Here is a 22758-nt window from a genome sequence, read left to right on the forward strand (position 1 = left end):
GTTGTTTTAAGGATAAAATGAGATAATATTTGTAAAGCGTTTTGCCAGTTTTTTAAAGGAGGCCTTTCTTCCATGCCCCCTCTCCCTTCCTTATGGTGCCAATACCTTTCCTCTTAAATTACCTTCATCTACTCTAGGTATATAATGGGTTATTTGCATGTTATCTTCCCCATTAGAATATAAACTCCTTGGGGGCAGCTAGGTGGCACAGTGGATAGAGCACCGGCTCTGGAGTCAGGAGTACCTGAGTTCAAATCTGGCCTCAGACACTTAACACGCTGTGTGACCCTGGGCAAGTCACATAACCCCAATTGCCTCACTAAAAAAAAAAAAAAAAAAGAATATAAACGCCTTAAGGACAGAGACCGGTGCTCTTCTTTGTCTCTCCAATACTTAGCCCAGCCTGGTACACAGTAAGAGCTTAATGCCACGTAGGAGAGAAGCTAGAATTCTGATTTCACTGGTATAGGAAGCTCCCAAATGAGGAAATCCTCTCCTCTATAATATAGAGTCTTAGAGTTATCTAGAACACTGGGAGATTGAGTTCATTCCTCAGAGCCATATACTCAATAGGCTTCAGGTCTTTCTAGCTTCTAGGAGGGCTCTCTACCCACCACACATGACCTCTTGCCTGGCACAGAGAAGGGACTCAATAAATACTTGTTGAACACTGAGTTGAATTATACTTAGCATTAGGACCGCCATCCAACCCATATGTTATCCATTCAATGTGCCTGAGGTCAACTTCTTTTCCTGGGCCCCTAAGGAGGGAAGAGGAAAAGGAAGTCAACAGACTAGGAGGAGAGAGAGGGAGAGAGACATCTCACCTGCTCATGGATGCTGGAATTGAGACGCCTCAGAGTCTCCTGGAAGTTCCGGTTTTTGGGTTCCAGTGTAGCACAGCGCTGCACATCCTTGAAGGCCTGATCCAGCTTACCCAATTGCTCCAGAGCCTGGCATCTACGAAACAGGGCCTTGATGTCTGAAGCATCAATGTCAATGGCTAGAAGGAGGGATAAGTGAAGAATGGCTTTAGGAGTAGGCTCCCAATTCTTTATACCAAGCCCCACCTTCCTAACTCTAGAAACACTGCTACTTATTCATCTCTTTGACTTTTAATTATCTGTGTCCACAATCCACATCTTTTTCATGTGAGCAACTGAATCTTTTTTGAACATGAGTGCTTCATTTTTTTTTTTTTTTTACAAAACCCAGTATTTGAAAATCCAAGCTTAGACAACCAATACATCAAGATGTAATTATTGGGGGCAGCTAGATGGCGCAGTGGATAGAGCACCGGCCCTGGAGTCAGGAGTACCTGAGTTCAAATCCGGCCTCAGACACTTAACACTTACTAGCTGTGTGACCCTGGGCAAGTCACTTAACCCCAATTGCCTCACTAAAAAAAAAAAAAAAAAAAAAAAAGATGTAATTATTGGGGGCAGCTAGGTGGGGCAGTGGATAAAGCACTGGCCTTGGATTTAGGATGACCTGAGTTCAAATCGAGTCTCAGACACTTGCCACTTACTAGCTGTGTGACCCTGGGCAAGTCACTTAGCCTTCATTGCCCCACCCCTCCAAAAGATGTAATTATCAACATTACATCTGACCACTGAATGGTTATAATAACCAAGAAACTAGGATCTAAAAACTAGTTGAGAAAATGTACCTCCCTCCTTTCTTTGCGGTGATGAGTGAATGAAGAATTTATTAATCACTTACTCTGTGTAAAGCACCATGCTAAGCAGTGGGTAACACAAACAGAAAAGACAGTGGTTACTCTCTCAAAGCTCACATTCTGGTGGGGGAGATAACACATAGCTGAGGACTCTAGAATATGGCATATACTTTCAGACTTGACTGATATGTTAGTTGGTTTTGCTGAGCTACTTCTGGCTGGGAAAGAGAGAGGAGGGATATAGTCAGAATGAAGACAATGTAAAAAAAAAACCATTAAAATTTTTTTAATTATTCACAGAGCAAGGTGTCTTTAGTAAGGAATTCCCTTGGTACATCAAATTCACAAAAAATTCTTTTCCATGTAACTTCTCAAAAGCATACAAAGAATATAAATTGAGATGTACACTCATCTCTTCCCATATCACTTAGTATAAGCAATCAACAAAGCAACAAGCATTTATTAGACACCTACTATGTGCTAGGTGCTGGGAATAAAAAGACCAAATGGAGACAGCCTTTGCCTTCAGAAAGGTTACATTCTACTAAAAGGATACAACATGTCTATAGAAAATTAAAAAACAAATATAAACAAAAGAAATAAACAGTAAATGGGAGTAGTGTTAAATGGAGGAATCAGATAAAGTCTTTTGAAGAGGTTAGCCCTTGAGTTAATAAGTGGAGAACATTCCAGGCAAGGGCAAAGGCATGGAGGTGGGAAATGGAACATCATGGAAGGGGGATAGCAGGTAGGACAGTTTGTTTGAAACTGTGTAGAGTGTGTGAGGGGGAGTAATATATAAGCAGCCTCAAACGGGAAACCAAAGACAGATTTTAAAGTGCTTTAAATGCCAAACAGAGGAAGAATTTATAAGCATTACCAAAGGCATGTGGGGAATGTGGAGGGTGCCCCATCAATAGTACTGACTGGTTCCTATAAATCTAGGCTGAGAGGCACTATGGGAAAAAGAATGAGGGTGAGGAGCTGGGGTCAGGGGGAGGAGGCCACTCACCTTTGGATGCATCTGCTGCTGCTTGAACATAGCTCTCCTGGAAATCAGAGACAGGAAGGTTCATTAGTAAGGACTTTATACTCTCTAGGGTTCCAAAATTCTAAATTCTAGATACTTGAGAGTTGCTCCCAGGATGGGGAGGGGAGAGGCTCCGGGTGAGAGGAGGTGGGAAGGGGTGAAAACCCTGGAAGTCAGTTCTGGAAAGCTTCCTCACCATACCAATTTGGTGTGATCAGCTCCCATCATGGGAAATTGGAATTAATCTTAGTGTGATGCTTCTTGGCCTCATTGGCAAAGGTCAAAGAGCACAGAACTCTGACCCTTGGTGTAAATACAGCCCTGTACCCCTAAATCGGGTCTTCCCCCTCAAAAGTAAAATTCAACACTGTTCCCTTCGCCAGGTGGGAAGCAAAAGGTAGACTCCTTCTTCCATCCAATAGTCAAAGTTGACCGACTTAGGGGCCCCAGGATGGAGTCCCACAAGGAGGCAGAAGACCAGACAGCCCAGACTCTCCTGACAGCCCCCAAAGCTCCCCATGCCACCTCCTCCCTCCGCTGACCCCCTGACCATTTTCAGCCCACAGGCCGCTCTGTTGCGGTACAGAGTAGCCAGCAGAGCCTTGTCCTTGGTCAGCATCAGGGCCTGGCTGTAACTTTTGGAGGCCTCTTCATAATTCTGGTTCTGAAAATATTTATTCCCCTCCTCCTTCAGCCGCACAGCATCTTCCATCTGCTGGGGAGGAAGAGAAGGAGGGATAAGAATAAGGAGCATTTACACAGCTCTTTCACTTTTGAAAGCCCTTCACAAACATGATCTCATTTGACCTATTATTATTTCTCCTTTACAGATGAGGAAACAGAGGCACAGAAAGAAGAAGTGGCTTCCCCAGTGTCACATAGCTAGTTAGTATCTGAGGCAGGATTCAACCAGGTCTTTGGGACTCAAAATCTGGCTGCCCGTCCACTGTTTGAGGGCAGAAGAATCGGCCCCACATGCTCCTAATGAGGTTGAACACATTCCCTTTTTTTGTTGTTGTTCTTGTTGTTGAGGCAATTGGGGTTAAGTGACTTGCCCAGGGTCACATAGCTAGTAGAACCCATTCCCTTTTCCACCCTCAGGAGTATTAGCTCAGGGTGAAGTATCCAGAGGCTTCCAAAGCTCACAGAAGAAGCCTGGCTTCTAGTACGGTGGATGGGGTGTCACAGGTAGAGTCTGAAGACCTGGGTACAAGTCCCATTTTATCATTTACTCCCTGTGTGACCCTAACTCTCTGGGCCTCAGTTCTCTTATCTGCCAAATCAAGGGGATTGGATTGGACAGCCCCTAAGGTCCTCCATCTATGATCCCAACTAGCTAAAATGTTTTTTTTTTTTACATTGTCTTCATTCTGACTATATCCCTCCTCTCTCTTTCCCAGCCAGAAGTAGCTCAGCAAAAACAACATGGTTTCCCACAAAGCAAAACCCAAAGCAATTTAAGGCATAATCCAGGGTTCAGCTTCCCCCCCATCACTTAGCCCTTTTTCTTCATCCCTCCCCAAGACCTGGGCAGGGGCTTTTCAGAGATACAAACACAAGTTTCTTTCCTAAGATTTCACAAAACGTCACGATCCCCTTTTCTCCTTCCCGCTCCCCCACCCCCCCCACGCCCCCAAGCACACACCACTAACTTTGCCTGAAGTAGACATGGTCAGGGATACTTCCTCCGGGAAACCTCTGTCCTTTGTCCCCAGCAGCCCAGTCTGCGTGCGACCCTGAAGCCAGCCTGCCTCAATCTGCTCTTCCCAACCCCCCTGACCCAGGAGACTTTAGCTCTTCAACAAGTGGCTCCCAACCATATTTGGTCTGTGGGTCAGGTGTCCCTGGGGCCTGTCACTGACACTTACAGGCCCTCCCTCCCCCCTCTCCAAATAGGCAATTCGCAAGAAAACACTGCATTCCCCCTCCCCAATTCTTCCAGTTTAGGGGCTAGTTCGGAGGGCAGATGGGTGGGGAGAGGTGTGTACCCCAATAAGAAGGCCACAGAAGTGAAAATAACTCCCACTCAGCTCATTCCATATTCAGAGACCTAGTCCTCCCCTTCTCCTCCCCTTCCCCACCCCCAACCACACACAGACACTCACGGCTGCTATTTTCAGAGATAAGTGACAGCTGAGGTAGGTTCAGACAGACATGGGACAAGGATGGCAGCTGCCCAGAGCAAGAAGCAACTGGCAACTTCTAGAAATGCTTTGGGGAGGAGGGGATGAGAGAGGAAGGAAAAAAGTCCCTCAGCCCCTCCCCCCATCTCCCTTCCCCAAAATACTCCAACCCTTCTGGACAGAGTGTAAATATGATGTCCTTTGTTTTAAAGGTTTTAGTCTGTACCAGTGGCCCCCAACCTTTTCAAGTTCAACTCCTTCCTCAGTCATTTCTTAGTTCTGTGACCCTGAGAAAGTCATTCCACCCCATTCCACTTAGCTTTTGTTGTCGTTCAATTATACCCCATTCTCCATGACCCCATTTGGGGTTTTCTCAGCATATTTGCTGAAGTGGTTTGCCATTTCCTTCTCCAGCTCATTTGACAGATGAGGAAACTGAGGCAAACAGGGTGAAGTGACTTCCCCAGGATCACACAGCTAGTAAGTGTCTGAGGCCAGATTTTAATTCAGGTCTTTCTGATGCCAGGCCTGACCCTGTATCCACTGCACCACCAAGCTCAGTTTCTTCATCTGCAAAGTTCGAGGGTCAAACTAAATCTATAAATCTATAATCCTATGATCTTATGTACGAGGACCTTTTTAAAAAAACATATATGAAAATGTTATCATAGTATTCTACAAGTAGGGTGACACTAGGTGACTTCTAAGGTGTCTTGCAGCTCCAGATTTATGATTCAAATCCTACTTTTGAAGTTTACTGCCTGAGTGACAAGTGCCTCAGTTTCCTCATTTGTAAAATGAGAGGGTTGGATTAGGTGCTTCTGAGATCCCTGCTTCTCTAAATCTATGATTCAGTAGAAAATACAGAACAAAAAATTACTATAAATTAAATGATGCTTTAGATTAATTTCTGTTTTATCCATCCCCTCATCATTTATACATATTTGAAAAATGATGCTACATATATGTGTGATACATTTATTCAATCTACAGAAGGAATAGTTGTTACCTTATAAGGTTGCATATGTATCTGTGGACCCCTTGGTGGTGCTGGGCGCCCTGGTTAAGAACAAGGACCTAATATAATGGAAAGAGTACTGAAGTAGTATTCAGATGACAGTTCAAATCTTGGTTCTGCTAAATGTGTAACCCTGGGCAAATTGCTTAATTTCCTTGGGCCTCAGTTTCCCCATCTGCAAAATGAGGGGGTAAGCCAGATGACCCTAAGTCTATGTTCCCCAAAAAGTGACAAAAATGACCATATTCTGTAACCCATCAATCCCACTGCTGTGGATTTCCCCCAAAAGGTCAAGGTCAAAAATAAAGGTCTCTGGGGCAGCTAGGTGGCTCAGTGGATAGAGCACCGGCCCTGGATTCAAGAGAACCTGAATTCAAATCCGGCCGCAGACACTTAACACTTGCTAGCTGTGTGACCCTGGGCAAGTCACTTAAACCCAATTGCCTCAAAAAAACAAAAATAATAAATAAATAAATAAAGGTCTCACATACACTAAAATCTGCATCACAGCCTTCCCCACTACCCCGATCAATCGTGAGGGCAGAGATTCATATTTTTGTCTTGGTACCCCCAGCACTTAGCACAGTGCTTGGCATATAGTAGATAATTAATACTTGTTGATGGATTGGATTTGTAGGCAGATAAGGTGGCCCACAAAGATAGAGCAGAAAGGGCAGCTAGGTGGTGCAGTGGATAGAGCACCGGCCCTGGAGTCAGGAGGACCTGAGTTCAAATCCAGCCTCAGACACTTAACACTTACTAGCTGTGTAACCCTGGGCAAGTCACTTAACCCCAATTGCCTCATTAAAAAAAAAAAATCTAAAGATAGAGCAGAGCACTGGACTTGGAGTCAGGAAGGCCTGAATTCAGATCTTGACCAGTTGTGTGATCCTGGGCAAGTCAGTTAAATTCTAGCCTCCATTTACTCACCTGTAAAATAGGGATAATAGGGGGCAGCTAGGTGGTACAGTGAATAAAGTACCAGCTCTGGATTCAGGAGGACCTGAGTTCAAATCCAGCCTCAGACACTTGACACTGGCCATGTGACCCTGGGTAAGTCACTTAACCCTCATTGCCCCACAAAAAATAAATTAAACAAACAAAAAAAAGAAATAGAGCAGTTTGGAGGAGGGCCAGATTTGGGTGAGAATATGATGAAGAATTCAGAGAAAGCTGGGTAGACATATACGGCCTGGTCTTTGTTACCAGGAAAAACAAAATCAAAGTCCATCCAATCAACACCCCCTCTCCCAGTTTCCAGATGAGGAAACTGCTGTGCAGGTAGTTAGGAGGTAGTAAGCGTCAGAGATGGTATTTGGACCTAGATTCTCTGACTCTCAGGCCATTTATTCCAACCCTTTTATCTTAAAGATGAGGAAACTGAGGCTGAGGAAAGGTGCTACTTGCCTGAGGTCACCATAGGTAGAAAGTATCAGAGGTAAGATTTGAATCCAGGTCCTCTAACTTCAGAGTTCAAGCTCCTCTAACTGGGCCACAATGCCTCCCATTCTTTTCCTTTCCTTTTTCTTAATACCCTAGAATGTAGTAAGTGCCTTTTGAGTAAGGATTCTTTCATTTTTTGCCTTTGTGTCTGGCACACAGTAGGTGTTTAATCAATGATTGTTGGCTGACTGGTTGATCATTATTCCTGCGCCACTGTTAGTGCATGTCTGCATCCTCCTCTCTAATAGAAGAGACCATGTAGGGAAGATACCAGAAGAGGGTGGCAGCAATAGTGGGAGGGAAGAGGAAATACATTTGAGAAATGCCCTGGAAAGAGACATCACTGGGGCTGACCTTCAAAGCTGGAATCAGCATGGAATCCAGCTAGTCCAAATGAGGAAACAGAGGTCCAGAGAGGTCAAGCAACACACCCCAAATCACACAGCTAGTAAGGAAGAGAAATGCCATTTGAACCCAAGTCCTCTGGCTCCAAATCAAAGGCATTTAGCATAACACTGTTGAACATTGCATCAGTCTTGGCAACTGTTTTGAAGACTTATATTCACCCCTGATCTTATTGTAGTAGTAGTAGTAGATGGCAACAACAATAATAATAAAAACAAGAACAACCACTTTTGGTAGGAATTGTCATCTTGGGATTTGTGTTTGAAGGTCAGCATGGCCTTCTCTATGGGCAGCTGTTGAATCACTTAGGGTTTGCAAAAACATTTTATATCCATGATCTCATTTGATATCTGCGACAACCCAAGGTAAGTGTTACGGGTATCATCGTCCTTGTTTCAAAAAGGAGGATACTGTGGCTCAGCAACTGGTCCAGCAGCTCATGGTTGGCAAGCATCTGAGATAGAATTCAAATCTAAGTCTTCACGATGCCAAATCCTTCGTATCCACTAAACCACACCAAGTCCCTCTGGTATTCCCAGGAAAGACTACTTTATAGATTACATTTGCAAAGTGTTTTAAGGTTTATGTTTTATAAATTTTATAAAATTTTATAAATATTTTCTCACTTGATCCTCACAACAACCCTGGTGGAGAGGGTCAGTGCTATTTTTATTTTTTAATTTTTTTGATGTTTTTTGCAGGGCAATGAGGGTTAAGTGACTTGCCCAGGGTCACACAGCTAATAAGTGTCAAGTGTCTGAGGTCGGATTTGAACTCAGGTTCTCCTGAATCCAGGGCAGGTGCTTTACCACTGTGCCATCTAACTGCCCCAGTGCTATTTTTTTAAAAGCAGATTTTGATGGAGGGAGAGAACAAGCATTTATTTAATTTATTTATTTATTTATTAATTTATTAATTAATTAATTTATTTATTTATTTAATTGTTTTGGTGGGGCAATGAGGGTTAAGTGACTTGCCCAGGGTCACACAGCTAGTAAGTGTCAAGTGTCTGAAGTTGGATTTGAACTCAGATCCTCCTAAACTCAGGGTGGCTGCTTTATCCACTGTACCACCTAGCTGCCTTACAGTGCTATTACTATCCCCATTTTATAGATGAAGAAAACTGAGGCTGGGAAATATTATTATTATTATTATTATTTCACATTTGTGTAGTGGTTACCATGTAAAAGGGGCTATGCTAAACACTTTACAATTATCACCTCATTTGATCCTCACAACAACCCTGGAAGATGGATACTATCATTATTCCCCATTTTATAGAGGAAGAAACTGAGACAAACAGAGGTTGTGACTTGCCCATGGTCTCACAGCTAGGTGATTCAGTGGATAGAGAGCTCCAGACCTGGAATCGGAAAGACTTAAGTTCAAATTCAACCTCAGACATTTACTAGCTGTGTGACTCTGGGCAAGTCACTTAACCCTGTTTGCCTCAGTTTCCTCATCTGTCAAATGAGCTAGAAAAGGAAATAACAAAGCACTCCAGTATTTTTGCCAAGAAAGTCCATGGGGTCACCTAAAGTCAGACATGACTGAACAGCAACAACAGGGTCACAAAGCTATTTAAGTGCCTGAGGCAGGATTCAAACTCAAGGCTTCCTCAGTCCAAGTGTAATGTGTCTCAGCGGCTCTGAATCCCCTGATCCTAGAATCCATTCCCATATATCCAGCATACTGCAGTGCAGCCCTATCGAGAAGATTCTGAGGGAAGAGAGAAAAACGGTCTGCCGTTTTGTTTACTCCACCACTTAGCGACCAATGCTGTTTTTACAGGTTCCAGTGCCTTAAATTTCGTGGATGATGGTCTTGGATTCCTTTTGTTCTTTTAAAAAAACTATCTTATTTTATTTTTATTTCACTCATTCATTTACTCACTTATTTAATCAATCAATCAATCATTAACAAAGACCAATCCAAAAGAGCATTTCCATGGATATCAGTAGAACAGAAGGAGGGGACTGATTGCCCGTAAAATCGGGAATCTCCATTACCTGGAGCTGGTTTTTTCTTCTTAAAGTTTTTATTAATTTCCCAGAGGAGCCTGGGATCTCAAAAACTGGGCAAGTGCTTGAAGCGCAAGCCTCAGATGCAAAGGAAGGAAGGAGCTGGATGTCTGTCATCAGGGGACCAGCTGTCCCCTGTTTGCAAAAGCAAACTCAGGCTGTATCTAGTCCATCAACTCACTTAAGAAGCTTGTCTCCTGAGGCATGAATGGGGATGGGGGTGGGGTGATTTGTGCCCCCATCTCAAACTACAACTTAAGAAATATTGCATGAAATAGGATATGTTCAAATATTGAAATAAATGCTCACATTTTTCTTTTCTTCTTTTTCTTTTTCTTTTTGGTGAGGCAATTGGGGTTAAGTGACTTGCCCAGGGTCACACAGCTAGTAAGTGTTAAGTGTCTGAGGCCGAATTTGAACTCAGGTACTCCTGACTCCAGGACCGGGGTTCTATCCACTGCGCCATCTAGCTGCCCCCTCTTCGTCACTTTCTTAAGTATAGACCATTAACAAAACAATCTATCAGCCCCGATTTGTAGCGTTTGATCTTTTCCGAGGTGCGAATGCTCTCACGGAAAATTTAACGATTGGACCCTCCTCCGATCTGGTAGGAGCTGCCTCTAGCCCGCTCCAGATGGAGGTGAGCTAGGGGCGCGTTCGAGATGGCCTGTGCAAAATCCGGGAGACCGGAGTATGTGAGCAACAGAGAGCCGAATGACGCCAGAATTTCCATCCAGGATCCTGGAGTATCCTCTTCCAGAGCCAGCATGCTCCGCCCTCTCGCAGCTACAGCGAAGGTGAAGGCGAAGACGACGCCCCACCGAGCCACCAGGGGGCAGAGTGCGCTCTTGGCGGCGCGGCCGAGCTGTGAGGGCGGCGCTCTAGGCTCCCGCTTCGTTTTCCTCCACGTGGGAACTCGGGATGGCGGCGGAAGCGACTGTGAGCCGGCTTGGGGTTTGGGAGCTCGGGAGTTTAGGGGCGATCGGGGAGGGGGAGCAGCCCACTTGGGGGGGGGGCAACCCTGGGGGCAAAGGAGTGACAGGCAAGGGTGGGGTCCCAATAGATAGACTCTCCTCTCCCCCTCCCCGGTACAGCCGATCTCCCCGCGTGTCCGAGGCAGGACAGGGGATGCGTGGGGAAGTTCGGAGAGGGGGTGTGACCCAATAGATTGTCTCCCCTCATTTCCCTGGAGTAGCTGTCTCTATCTCTCTCTGTGTGTCTCTCTCTGTCTCTCCATCTCTCTCTGTGTCTCCGTCTGTGTGTGTGTCTCTCCATCTCTGTCTCTGTGTCTCTGTCACATACACACATCACACACACAGACACACACCCTCCCTCCCTCCCCGCGTGTCCGTGGCATGTCGAGGGGATGCTTGGAGATGTTCAGGAGGGTGTCCCAAAAGGTAGTCACCCCTTACCGCGAGAGCTCTCAACCCCCCCCTCCCCGTGTGTCCGTGGCAGGACGAGGTGGTGCGTGGGGATGTTCAGCGGCTGCTAGTCCAGTTCCAGGATGAGGGCGGACAGCTATTGGGCTCGCCCTTCGACGTGCCCGTGGACATCACCCCGGACAAACTCCAGCTCGTCTGTAATGCGCTGTTAAATAAGGTAGGAAGTCTCCACGACCCGCGTGGGTTAAGTGAGAGGCCGGGGGCCCCGGCCTGGGAGGTAGGAAGACCAGCTTTGCTCCCCGGGCCAATTACTCCCTTCAGCCTTAGTTTACTTATCTGCAAACCGTGGCCAATCGTATCCCTTCCTACTCTAAATCTGTGAACCTATGAGATGGCCTCTCTGGGATCCCTAGATTTGTCAAGTTAAGAAGCATTTATTGGTGGCCAGTATGTGGAAGAACAGAAAGAAGCATTTATTTGTTTTGGGTTTTTTTGGTGAGGCAGTTGGGGTTAAGTGACTTGCCTAGGGTCACACAGCTAGTAAGTGTAAAGTGTCTGAGGCCAGATTTGAACTCAGGTCCTCCTGACTCCAGGGCCGGTGCTCTATCCACTGGACCACCTAGCTGCCCCCCAAAAGAAGCATTTATTAAGAGCCCCCCACGTGCCAGGCATTGGGTTAGTCTCTGAACTTTAGAGTAGGGATCCTTAACCACGGGCCTGGGAATTTGGTGGTTTTAAAATAGATTTTTAAATGATGAGTTCAATATAATTGGTTTTCTTTGTAATCCCATGTACTTTATTTTATGCTCGTTAAAAACGTTATGCTGTTAAGGGGTCCACAGATCTTACGGGCTGCAAAAAGGTTAAGAACCCTTGCACTAGAGAGACAGGAAATTCACATGAGGTGATTTCTGACCTCTGGGGACTTACCTTCTTCTAATCCTTGTGGAGGAGGGAGTCTGCCGGAAGAGACCCGAGTTCCTATTTGTTTATTTTTGTGTGAGTGGGAGGGCTCTTTGAGACTTGCCTCTTCAGAGGACCAATGGCGGGGCATACATGCTACCTCTCCTCAGCTAGAGAACGCAGGGACTCAGAAGCCGGGTTTGCAGAATGGGACTTAAGTTTTTTGGACATGGCCAAGGCAGGGATTTCTTTTGCTCATTTATGTATTTTGGTTACAATGTTGTTGTTGTTGTTGGCTTTTTTTTTCCATTTTTTTTTGGAGGCAATTGGGGTTAAGTGACTTGCCCAGGGTCACACAGCTAGTAAGTGTCAAGTTTCTGAGATCACATTTGAACTCAGGTCCTCCTGACTCTAGGGCCGTGCTCTATTCACTGCGCCACCTAGCTGCCCCTTCCATTTTTCAAGAGATGAGGAGGAGGGGTATCTGGGAGAGAAAATAATTGCTTGTTAATGGAAAAAGAATTTTTTTTAACTGTGTATTTTTAAAAATGTTTATTTTCAAGGGGGCAGCTAGGTGGTGCAGTGGATAAAGCATCAGCCCTGGAGTCAGGAGGACCTGAGTTCAAATCTGCCCTCAGACACTTGACACTTAGTAGCTATGTGACCCTGGGCAAGTCACTTAACCTTCATTGCCCCGCCAAAAAAAAAAAAAGAATATTTTCAGTTCCAAATTCTCCCCCTTCTCCATCCATTGAGAAGGCAAGAAATAGAATACCCATTATACATATGAATTCCTGCAAGACGTATTTCCACATTAACCTCGTTAAAAGAGTATCTCAATATTGTAGAATCATAAATTTGGAGCTGGAAGGAACTGAAGAAACCCTCTAGGCACCCCCCACCCCCACCTCACCAATGAGGACTCAGTTCAGGCTCCACCTTTGCCATAAAGTTTTTCTTGACCCCTGCCACTAGTGCCTCACTCCCAAAACTCTCCTCTGCCCCTTAATAGGGACACGGTCGAAGCAATGTGTGATGTTTCCTAAAGGGGCATTTGAAGGAAACCAGGTGTTCTAAGAGGTGGAGAGGTAGGGGAAGGCATCCCAGGCATGAGGAACAGCCTCTGCACCCGCAGGATGACTGGAGATGGAATATTGTCTATGAAAACAAGTAAGGCGGCCAGTTTGGTTGGACTGTAGGATACACAAAGTGTGTGTGGGGGGGGGGGGAGTAGTTATCCCAGAATTATTCCAGAAAGGGAGGTTGGGGTCAGGTTGTGTGAAAAGCTTTAAGTAACAAAAAGTTTGTATGATCCTAGTGGTAATAGGGAGCCATTGGAGTTCCGTGAAGTAGGAGGGGTGACTTGGCCAGAGCTGGCGGATATATGGAGGATGGATTGGAATGGGGAGAGACTCCAGGCACAGGGAATAATTAGGAAGCTGCAGTGGTCCAGGCTCGCGGTGATGAGGGCTGAGCTAGGATTAATGGCTGAGTAGGGAGAGAGAAGGGGTGAATGTTGAAAGAGGGAGAAATGACCAGATTTGGCATCTGATTGGCCCTGTGGGGTGAGAGAGAGAGAGAGAGAGAGAGAGAGAGTGTGGAGTCAGGCATGATGCGGAGGCTGAAGTCCTGAGTGACTTGGAGAGTGGTGATGCCTTTGATGGGAATGGGGCAAGTGTGGAAGAAGGATGGGCTTGGGTGGCTCAGGGCGTGGCGAGTGAGCTGCCTGTGAGTCGTCCAGGAGAAAGTTGATGGTCCATGTCTGGAGCACAGGAGAGGGACTAGGCCTGGGTATCTGGATGAGGGAGTCTGTCCATGGGAACGGATGAGGTCCCCAAGTGGGAGAGTATGAAGAGAAAAGAAGAGAGAGTCCAGAACAGAGCCCTGGGAGACACCCACAGTTGGAGGCCAGGGAGCGGTAAGATAAACCAGTAGGAGTCAGACTGAAAACCTGGCCACTGCATCATTTGTGACTGGCGTCAGTGAAGGGACTTGTGACACTGGAAAGCTGCATAGCCTTTCCTGTTGGAATCGGGGTGCTTCACCCACTCCTCCATCAGAAATGCTCTTCATGTTGTCTTGCTGTCAGTGAGGGGCGTAGCTCAGAGAGGGTGGGCCCAAGGACATCTCATTCCCCTGAATGAGGTCAGAGAATGATCATCCGGCCCACTGGCCTCATTTTACAGAAGAGGAAACTGAGGCCCAGCCTGGCTCTCCATGAATCAGTCCAGGAAGTCTTTGCTGAAAAGGGGGCCATCACTTGCTCTTTGATAAGGATTCACTTCATTCCTCTTCCTCTGCAGGAGGACCCCCTACCCTTGGCCTTTTATGTCCACGACTCAGAGATCATCACCTCACTGGAAAAGACGCTTGAATCCAAGTCGGTGGAGACTGAGAAAGTGCTTGACATCATTTACCAGCCACAAGCAGTGTTCCGGGTCCGAGCCATCACCCGCTGTACTAGCTCCCTTGAAGGTCACACCGAGGCTGTCATCTCTGTGGCCTTCAGCCCTACGGGAAAGTAAGGAGGGAGCCAGACTTGGGGGCTCAGGGGCTTGGGGAAAGGGTGGGGCCACCTCAGGTGGGGCCCTCTATCAGATGGCGGGGCATGTTTCCCAGAATCCCTCCCAATCAGCCTCATTCCCAGGGGAGGGAGGAGCTGAGCGCCGCATTCTGAAGGCGCCCACCCCACTGTGGGAAAGGTATTTATTTCTGATTAGGGAGATGGGTTACTTCTTGTTTTAACCCTTTAATTTAAAAAAAAAGGAAATCCAAACAGATCCTGGTTATTGGGGAGTGTCTCATGGGCTGCTGCATGGTCTTTGGAACCCAAGGGAGTGAGGTCCCTTGTGTAAAGCACCAGGTGCCATTCTCTGATTCCCCCAGGTATCTGGCCAGTGGCTCTGGAGACACCACCGTGCGCTTCTGGGATCTCAACACAGAAACTCCCCACTTCACATCCAGGGGTCAGTATTGGGGCAGGTGAGCAGAGTGGGTATGCAGCTCTCAAAGAGACTCTCGGCAGGGCAGGGCAGGGCAGGGCCCAGCGGTCTAACAGAGAGTGCTCTGGGGACAGATGAGTGCTAAGGAGGTCCAGATTCAAACCCCACACCACTGTGTAAGACCTGGGCAGCATCCCTCCTGTCCTCAGCCTTGACTACATGTCTCCTCGGGCCTGGCTGGGCCAATGAGAGACTGGATGGTAGGGCAGATGTAACCCTCCACCCCCTGCCTGCTTCTGAATGGATAACTAAAGTCCACAGTCCAATTTAGGCAGGGGTGGGGGGGGCTGGGGCAAGGCACCTTCTGGTACCAGGGGCCACCTCATCCCTCCCTTTGTGGCCTCTCTCTGTCCCTTGCTTTCTTAGGTCACAGACATTGGGTCCTCAGCATCGCCTGGTCTCCAGATGGCAAGAAACTGGCCTCAGGCTGTAAGAATGGCCAAGTGAGTGGCTACCCCAGTGACCATCTAGGGAATCTGGGGCATCCTCCCCCAGGGAACTGGAGAATTTTAGAGTTCTGTGTCTCCAGAGAAGGGCTATATGAAGGATGTGTATCTACGGAGGATGGATGGATGGGTGGGTGGGTGGGTGGGTGGGTGGGTGGGTGGATGGATGGGTGGATGGGTGAGTGAATGAGTGAAATATTTATTGAGAAATTGTCAGGCACTAAGTACTGGGCTGAGCTCTGGATGGGGAAGGGGTGAAGGTCAGGGGATACAGTGCCTGCCCTCAAAGAGCTTACATTCTAAATGAAGAAGACAGCACCTATTCCAGGAGGGGAGGGGCTGGGCATGAAAGGGCCTTTGATCTGGGAAGCCATGGGAATGAAGCATGCATGGCCTGGGATGACCTAGGTCAGCTTGGCCACGGGAGATGGCATTTGCCAGTGGGGAGAGCCCATCCCCACGGCTGGAGACCCGAAGACCAGTGGATTAAGCTCCCTGGCTATGATCCTGAGTTTAGGGAATGGACTGATTTGGGGTAGGAGGAGGGGAGAAAGGCCCTGGGTCGGGGTCAGGGAGGACTCTAAGGGCTCCTTTCCTCAGATCCTCCTGTGGGACCCAAACACGGGGAAGCAGTTGGGCAGGGCCCTTGCCGGACATAGCAGGTGGATCACGGGGCTGAGCTGGGAGCCGTTGCACAAGTAAGTGGAAGTATTGGTGCCCTCTTGGTCCCCCCCCCAAGAGAATGCATGGGGGGGCAGGGGATGAGGGGAGGGCCGCATCAGCCTGCAGTTGCTCCATCCTCAGAGGCGCCCGGCTGCAGGTGGCAGGTCAAAGACAGTGAATGTCCAGGGAGGGGAGGGGCGGGTGCGTGAGCTTAGCGGAGGGAGTCCTCACGTGTGATTCCGGGCTCTCCTGGCAGCTTTGCTGTTCCGGGAAGTCACCAAGGGGCTTAATTAGAAGAGAGCCCTTTGGGGGACCTTGAGCCATCAAGGACTGGGGAGGGAATGTGGAGGGGAAGCCAGTGCTGCAGCCGCAGGAGATCACATATTCTCCTCTCCCAGGAACCCCGAGTGCCGCTACGTGGCCAGCAGCTCCAAGGACGGCAGCGTCCGGGTCTGGGACACCACCGTTGGCCGGTGCGACCGCATCCTCACCGGACACACGCAGTCGGTCACCTGCATCAGATGGGGAGGGGACGGCCTTCTCTACTCGGCCTCCCAAGACCGAACTATCAAAGTCTGGCGGGCTCACGACGTAAGGGGCACAACCTCCGAGATAATCTAGCCTAGCTTTTCTCCATTTACAGGTGGAGAAAGTGAGGCCCAGGGAGGTTGAGGGGCCCTTTTCTGTAGATAGGAAGCATCAGAGGAAGGGTTTTAATTTGGGTCCTCTGACCTCAGAGTCTTCCTTGGTAGCATAAGTGACCCTGTATGTGTATTTGTTGCCTTCCCTGTAATATACATGGGGCCACTAGGTGGCGCCATAGTGCACAGTGCTGGCCCTGGAGTCCAGAAGACTCCTATTACTGAGTTCGAATCCAGCCTCAGACACTTAGTAGATGTGTGACCCTGGGCAAGTCACTTCAGCCTCTTTGCTTCAGTTTCCTCATCTGTAGAATGAGGTGGAGAAGGAAAGGAAAATCACTCCAGTATCTTTGCCAAAAAAAATCCTAAAAGAGATCACCAAAAGTCAGACATCACTGAAAAATGACTAAACAAACTGTAACACACACACACACACACACACACACACACACACACACACACACACACACCCATTTGCCACCTGGGGGGTGTGTGTGTGTGTTTTCTGCTTCTCATCTCCCTATTTCCCCTCTTTTGCAGGGGGTGCTCTGCAGGACACTACAGGGACACGCCCACTGGGTGAACACCATGGCCCTCAGCACTGATTATGTCCTTCGAACGGGTGCCTTTGAGCCGGCAGAGGCCTCAGTTAATGCCCAGGACGTCCAAGGCTCCTGTGAGTGAAGTGAAACGGCTAGGGAAGAGAAGGAGGCTAGTAGTGGAGTCTCCTTCTCTCTGGCCTCTGGAGGGAGGCCCCTGGGCTGTTATTTGCTAACTTGATCCTTTTCCTAATCTTTCTTCTTTTCTCTCCCATGATGGACACAGTGCAGGAGCTGAAGGAGAGAGCGCTGGGCCGTTACAACCAAATTAGGGTGAGTGTGTGGCCGCTAAACCAGTCTGGCTTGGTGGGTTGTCCATGTTATGTTGTCATTAAACTCCTTGAGGCCATCAGAAGCCCTTCTTTCTGGGCCTCAGCTCTTCCAGGAAGCCTTCCCTGATAAATTTCATCATATCAATCATTCCCTATAACACTTACAATAAAAGAACCATGTACTCTTAGCATAGGAAGGGTTCTTATGAGTAAGCTGAGGCTGAGAAAGGGACAAAGTTAGTGGCACAGCTGGGATTTCAACTCAAGCCTTCTGTTTACCAATGCAGAATTCTTGTTGTTTCCCCATAGGGAGGATTGTAGATTTAGAGCAGGTAACTCGCTATTCAACAGAAAAGGAAACCGAGGTTCCAGAGGGTTTAGACCCTGAGTTCAAAATGGACCTCAGATACTAACTAGTTATGTGACTCTAGGTAAGTCACTTCAGCTGTCTGTCTCAATTTTCTCATCTATAACATGGGAATCTGTAAAATAGCACTTATCTCCCAGAGTTGTTCTGAGTCTCAAATGAGATAATAATTGTAAAGTTTTTAGCAAACTTCAAAAGCACAATATAAAGGGTAGTTGTTATTATTTAGTGGTTTGCCCAGAGTCACACAGCTAGTTTCTGAGCAGGATTCAAACTCGGGTATTCCTGCCTCCAATCCCATCCTGGTAGCCGCTATCTAGGGCTGCATAATTGTTTAAACTCTTTAAACAAATGCTTATTTGTTTATTTATTCATTCATTCATTCATTTATTTATCTTCTTTCCTTTTTTTTGGTTTTCAAATGCTTATTTATTAAGTGCTTCCTGTGTACTGATGCTAGATTCTGGGGTTTTGAAGACAGAAATAGGCTTCTCTGTCTTTCCAAGGTCCCCAACAATCCCTTTGGCCCTAGCTTTGAGGGTCCTTCCTGTCTTGGTCCTTCTTGAGTCATCTGCGCCACCTAGTGGAGGGTCTGGGTATAGCAGATGTTGATTGGTTGATTTCTGTTGCTGTTGACAACGCCTCCCTCTGAGAAGCCAACTCCGCTTGCCTGAATGCCTGTGTACATGTTCTCATCTCCCCCAGGGTCTGTGGCCAGAGAGGTTGGTCTCGGGTTCTGATGACTTTACGCTGTTCCTGTGGTCCCCTTCAGAGGACAAGAAGCCCCTACAGCGGATGATGGGGCACCAGGCCCTCATCAATCAGGTGCTTTTTTCCCCTGACGCTCGCATCATCGCTAGTGCCTCCTTTGACAAGTCTGTCAAGTTGTGGGAAGGCAAGACCGGCAAGTGAGTCTGCAGGGAGAGGAGGGGAGTGGGGAAACATGGATACTTGGGGCTGGGGGATGGCACTGTGGGGGAGGGTGGAAGGATCTCTGAGTCAGCTAGCTTTAGTCTGTCCTGGTCTAAGACCGAGGTCCAGGACAGTGCTGGGCACCGGCCATCACTTCACTTTGGAGCCTCGTTTCCCTCATCTGTAACCCAAAGGGGTTTTTCCTCTGTGGCCTCCAAGGTCCTTCCATCTCCAAATCTCTTGTCTTTTGAGAGGGGACATATGTGTCCCCTAGGACATGTGCATAGAAAACATTAGGCCCTGAGAAGCAAGGGAGTCTAAGTTAGTATCACCTGTAGACATTAGAGTTGAAGAGATAGAGGAAGGGAAATCAATTAGTCAGCAGGCATTAATTAATCACCTACTGAATGCCAAGCCCCAAGCAGATAAAGATGAAAATTAAACCCTTAGTCCACACCCACTAAAACAGAAATAAAGTGCCCTAATTAGGATGGGGCTTTACTCCCCTTCCCCTCCCTCCTCTCCATCTACCTCCTTCCCTCCTCTTCTTCATTCCTTTGTTCCCAGAACTGTAACTGAAGGATCCTAGGATGAGAGATTTAGAACTAGAAAGGACCTTGGAGTTCACCTAATCTAACCCCCCTTCTCTCGTTTTACAAATGAGGAAACGGAACCCCAAGTGTCAGGGCAGGATTTGAACCCAGATCCTTGGACTACAGGGTCAGTACTCTTTCACTGTTAACCCTGATGTGACTGGGAACAAACAACGTACTAGAGGCTAATCAGGAAAGACATCCTGAAGGTTAATTTTAAAGTATAAGGAGGAGGAGAAGAGAAGATTACAATAGAAGAAAATTTTCCTTTTGGAGAGAAAAAATGAATTCTATGTTAAAGCTTTGAAATCAGAAGAATAGTACGGCAGAAGGTCTTAAAAGCTGGTAGGAGAGGCCTCTAGGTGGCACAGTGGATAGAGCACTGGCCCTGGAGTCAGGAGGACCTGAGTTCAAATCTGGCCTCAGACACTTGACACTTAGTAGCTGTGTGACCCTGGGCAAGTCACTTAACCCCAGTTGCCCAACCAAAAAAAAAAAAAGCTGGTAGGAAATCACACTAGGCTCTTGCACAAGGGTGAGATCACGGTCCTCTGCTCCTGCTGCAGGTATCTGGCCTCCCTTCGAGGCCATGTGGCAGCTGTGTACCAGATCGCCTGGTCCGCAGACAGCCGGCTCCTGGTGAGTGGCAGCAGCGACAGCACCCTCAAGGTGTGGGACGTGAAGACACGGAAGCTGTCCGTGGACCTGCCCGGTCATGCTGATGAGGTAGCCTCAACCCAAGATTGGGAGGGAAGGTGGGAGGGAGGGTGGGAAGGGGGTTGGGCCACTGCTGCCTCATTTGGCTTGGCTTTAATTAGGGGGGGGGTCTTCCTCTGTGTTCAGGTGTTTGCCGTAGACTGGAGTCCGGACGGCCAGCGGGTAGCTAGCGGCGGGAAGGACAAATGTCTACGCATGTGAGTCTGAGGAATGGGCTTAGGCCAGGGGCTCTGAGGGATCGGCCGGCTCTTGAAGGCTGGGCCGGGGTTCCCCACTCTTTCCCTGCACCTGCTCCCTGGGCAGGGGCAGGGGCTTTCCCACTAGAACCTGGAATTCTGGGTTCCTTTTCAAGTTCTTGGGTCCCTCCATTCTGAGATTTTCTGAATCTGTTCTTAAATGGAATACCAATCTAAGGCCTCTCAAATGATGGCTGGGGCACTGGGGTGAAGGGATGGGAACAGGCGGTGGCGTAGTGGATGGAGCGCCGAGTTCAAATCCTTCCTCAGACACTTTCCAGCTGTGTGACCGTAGGCAAAGTCACTTCTCTGTGTCTCAGTTGGAGGATGTTGTCCTGGATGGCTCCTAAGGACCCTTCCAGCACTAAAGTCTGTGAACCTTTGATTGGGGGTGGGGGGAGGTGACAACCTGTGTGCCTGCAGGGGCAGCTAGGTGGCGCAGTGGTTAAAGAACCGGCCCTGGATTCAGGAGGACCTCAGTTCAAATCCGGCCTCAGACATTTAACACTTACTAGCTGTGTGACCCTGGGCAAGTCACTTAACCTCCATTGCCCCGCAAAAAAAAAAAAAGACAAAGAAAAGTCCTGCAGCAGGGTCACCTGAGTGAGTCTGGGAGTCACCCCCAGCCCCTATCGCTGGGCCTTGTTGGGGGCTGGAGAGGGGAGTTGGAGCGAATGTTGGGCTGCTCCCTCAGGAGCTTCTGCTCTTGGTGGGGGGGGGGGGTAGGGTAGGGCAGCCATAGCTGGGTTGTCCGGGTCCCTCCTCAGCCCCTTTTGAGTCAAGAACCCTTTTTGGATGAGAACTCTGTCCTGATCCCTTCTTTTGTCCGCAGATGGAGGAGGTGAGATCCAGGGAACCTTCCTATCCCTTCCCCTCTCACCCTGCAAATCCACAGGTCCATGTCTAGCCACTTCTGGCTCTCTTGGGGGCTGCGGGCAGGCCTGCTTGTCGGGGTGCAGGACAGGCATTCTACAGTCAGCCATGGTCCTGGGACCAAAAGATGGTCCATGCCACCCTTGGAGACGTATGATACAGACGGAGACAGGCCCAGCATGGCACGTGACCAAGGGTGCCGACCTTGGACCCCGAGCTGCTGGAGCTGGGGGAAAGCAGCGTGGCAGGTCTCCCACCTGTGGCTTTGTATTCCTTTCCAAATGTCAGCATCCTGCGGAGTGGGGGCCGCCTCTCTCTTTGCCAAATAAATAAGTTATTTTTCTGTGGTTTATTGTCATCGAATGCTGGAGTCTGACAAATTCCTCTGGCATCCCCTTGTCAAGCCCCCTCTCTCCCTTTGGGCAAAAGTTCTGCCCATTGAAATCTTCCACCCCTTGGCACTTATTACCCAAGCTTTTGTCTTTCTTCCCACATTCTTTGGCCCTGCCCAGCCTGCCTTCCTGTTGCTCCTCACACCTGACATTCCTTCTCTGCACCTTTGCCCATGCTGTGTCCGACGATCCCCAGGGTGCATGCTTTCCTCACTTCTACCTTTAAGAAACCCCAGTTTCTTTCAAAACTCTACTCAGGTGCCCCCTCTTAGGATCTTAGAATCCTAGATTTAGAGCTGAGACGTCATTCTGATCCCACCCTTTCATTTTACAAATGAAAAGACTAAGACGTGAAGTGGTCGATGGTGATGATGATCTAGCATTTATATATAGTAATGTAAGGTTTGCAAAAGTGTTTCACTGAGACCTTTCTTGATCGCTACCCTTCTCCCCACCCCCCAAAAAAATGCCTTAACTTTTTTTTAATGTACCTTTATCTAGTTGAACGTGTTTCTGTCATCTCCCTAAATAGGTGAGCTCCATAAAAGCAGCAAAGGCTTAAGTGTTGCCTTTATCTCCTCAGGCCTTGGCATATAGTAAGCGATTAATGCTTGTTGACTACTTGATTTACCTCCCTATATCTCTCCCATCCCCAGTCCATTTCTCCCCTGCACAAGAGAAGAAATAAAAGCCCACCACAGTTTAAAAGCAGACAGAAAGGGACAGCTAGGTGGCACAGTGGATACAGCACTGGCCCTGGAGTCAGGAGTACCTGAGTTCAAGGCCGGCCTCAGACACTGAACACTTACTAGCTGTGTGACCCTGGGCAAGTCACTTAACCCCAATTGCCTCACTAAAAAAAAAAGAAAGTTAAAAATTCATTGATGGACTAAATACCTCCTTGGAAGGAAGTCTTTAATCTCTGCTGGATGGGGTTGAAATTAGAAAACTCGAGTCTCAATACCTGGTCCAGCCGCCACTTCCTACGTATGTGACCTGGAGGCTTCGGTTTCCTTATCTGTAAAATGAGCTCCTTTCC

The 22758-nt window shown here is 48.0% G+C and overlaps 2 protein-coding genes across 5 annotated transcripts in view; one reads left to right on the forward strand and one right to left on the reverse strand.

Annotated features, from left to right (window-relative positions):
- The window catches only part of UNC45B (unc-45 myosin chaperone B), a 28243-nt gene extending 23522 nt beyond the window's left edge, over positions 1–4721 (reverse strand). Inside the window, exons 1-4 of one of the 3 annotated variants that reach the window (XM_044000045.1) lie at positions 4361–4721; positions 3259–3420; positions 2691–2727; positions 828–1003 (exon numbers count right to left, since the gene is read on the reverse strand). In XM_044000045.1, coding sequence (XP_043855980.1) covers positions 828–1003; positions 2691–2727; positions 3259–3420; positions 4361–4378 — 393 coding nt within the window. In that variant the 5' untranslated portion in view covers positions 4379–4721. Of the gene's footprint in view, positions 1–827; positions 1004–2690; positions 2728–3258; positions 3424–4353 lie in introns of all 3 variants that reach the window. The other 2 variants (XM_044000044.1, XM_044000046.1) reach the window with 2 other exon arrangements.
- Positions 4722–10558: 5837 nt separating this feature from the next.
- NLE1 (notchless homolog 1) lies at positions 10559–21665 on the forward strand. 2 transcript variants are annotated; one of them, XM_044004653.1, is made up of 13 exons: positions 10559–10657; positions 11177–11320; positions 14310–14527; positions 14893–14972; positions 15375–15451; positions 16055–16152; positions 16516–16708; positions 17299–17434; positions 17584–17630; positions 18702–18904; positions 20068–20227; positions 20345–20415; positions 21287–21665. In XM_044004653.1, exons 1-13 carry the CDS (start codon positions 10640–10642, stop codon positions 21297–21299), a joined length of 1458 nt encoding a protein of 485 aa, XP_043860588.1. In that variant the 5' UTR covers positions 10559–10639; the 3' UTR covers positions 21300–21665. The 2 variants fall into 2 exon arrangements, with proteins under 2 accessions (XP_043860588.1, XP_043860589.1); XM_044004654.1 differs by lacking the exon at positions 10559–10657 and having other exon boundaries at positions 11188–11320; positions 14893–14988.
- Positions 21666–22758: the final 1093 nt, after the last annotated feature.

The sequence above is a fragment of the Dromiciops gliroides genome, chromosome 4 (assembly GCF_019393635.1).
Source record: "Dromiciops gliroides isolate mDroGli1 chromosome 4, mDroGli1.pri, whole genome shotgun sequence".
NCBI classification, from domain to species: domain Eukaryota; kingdom Metazoa; phylum Chordata; class Mammalia; order Microbiotheria; family Microbiotheriidae; genus Dromiciops; species Dromiciops gliroides.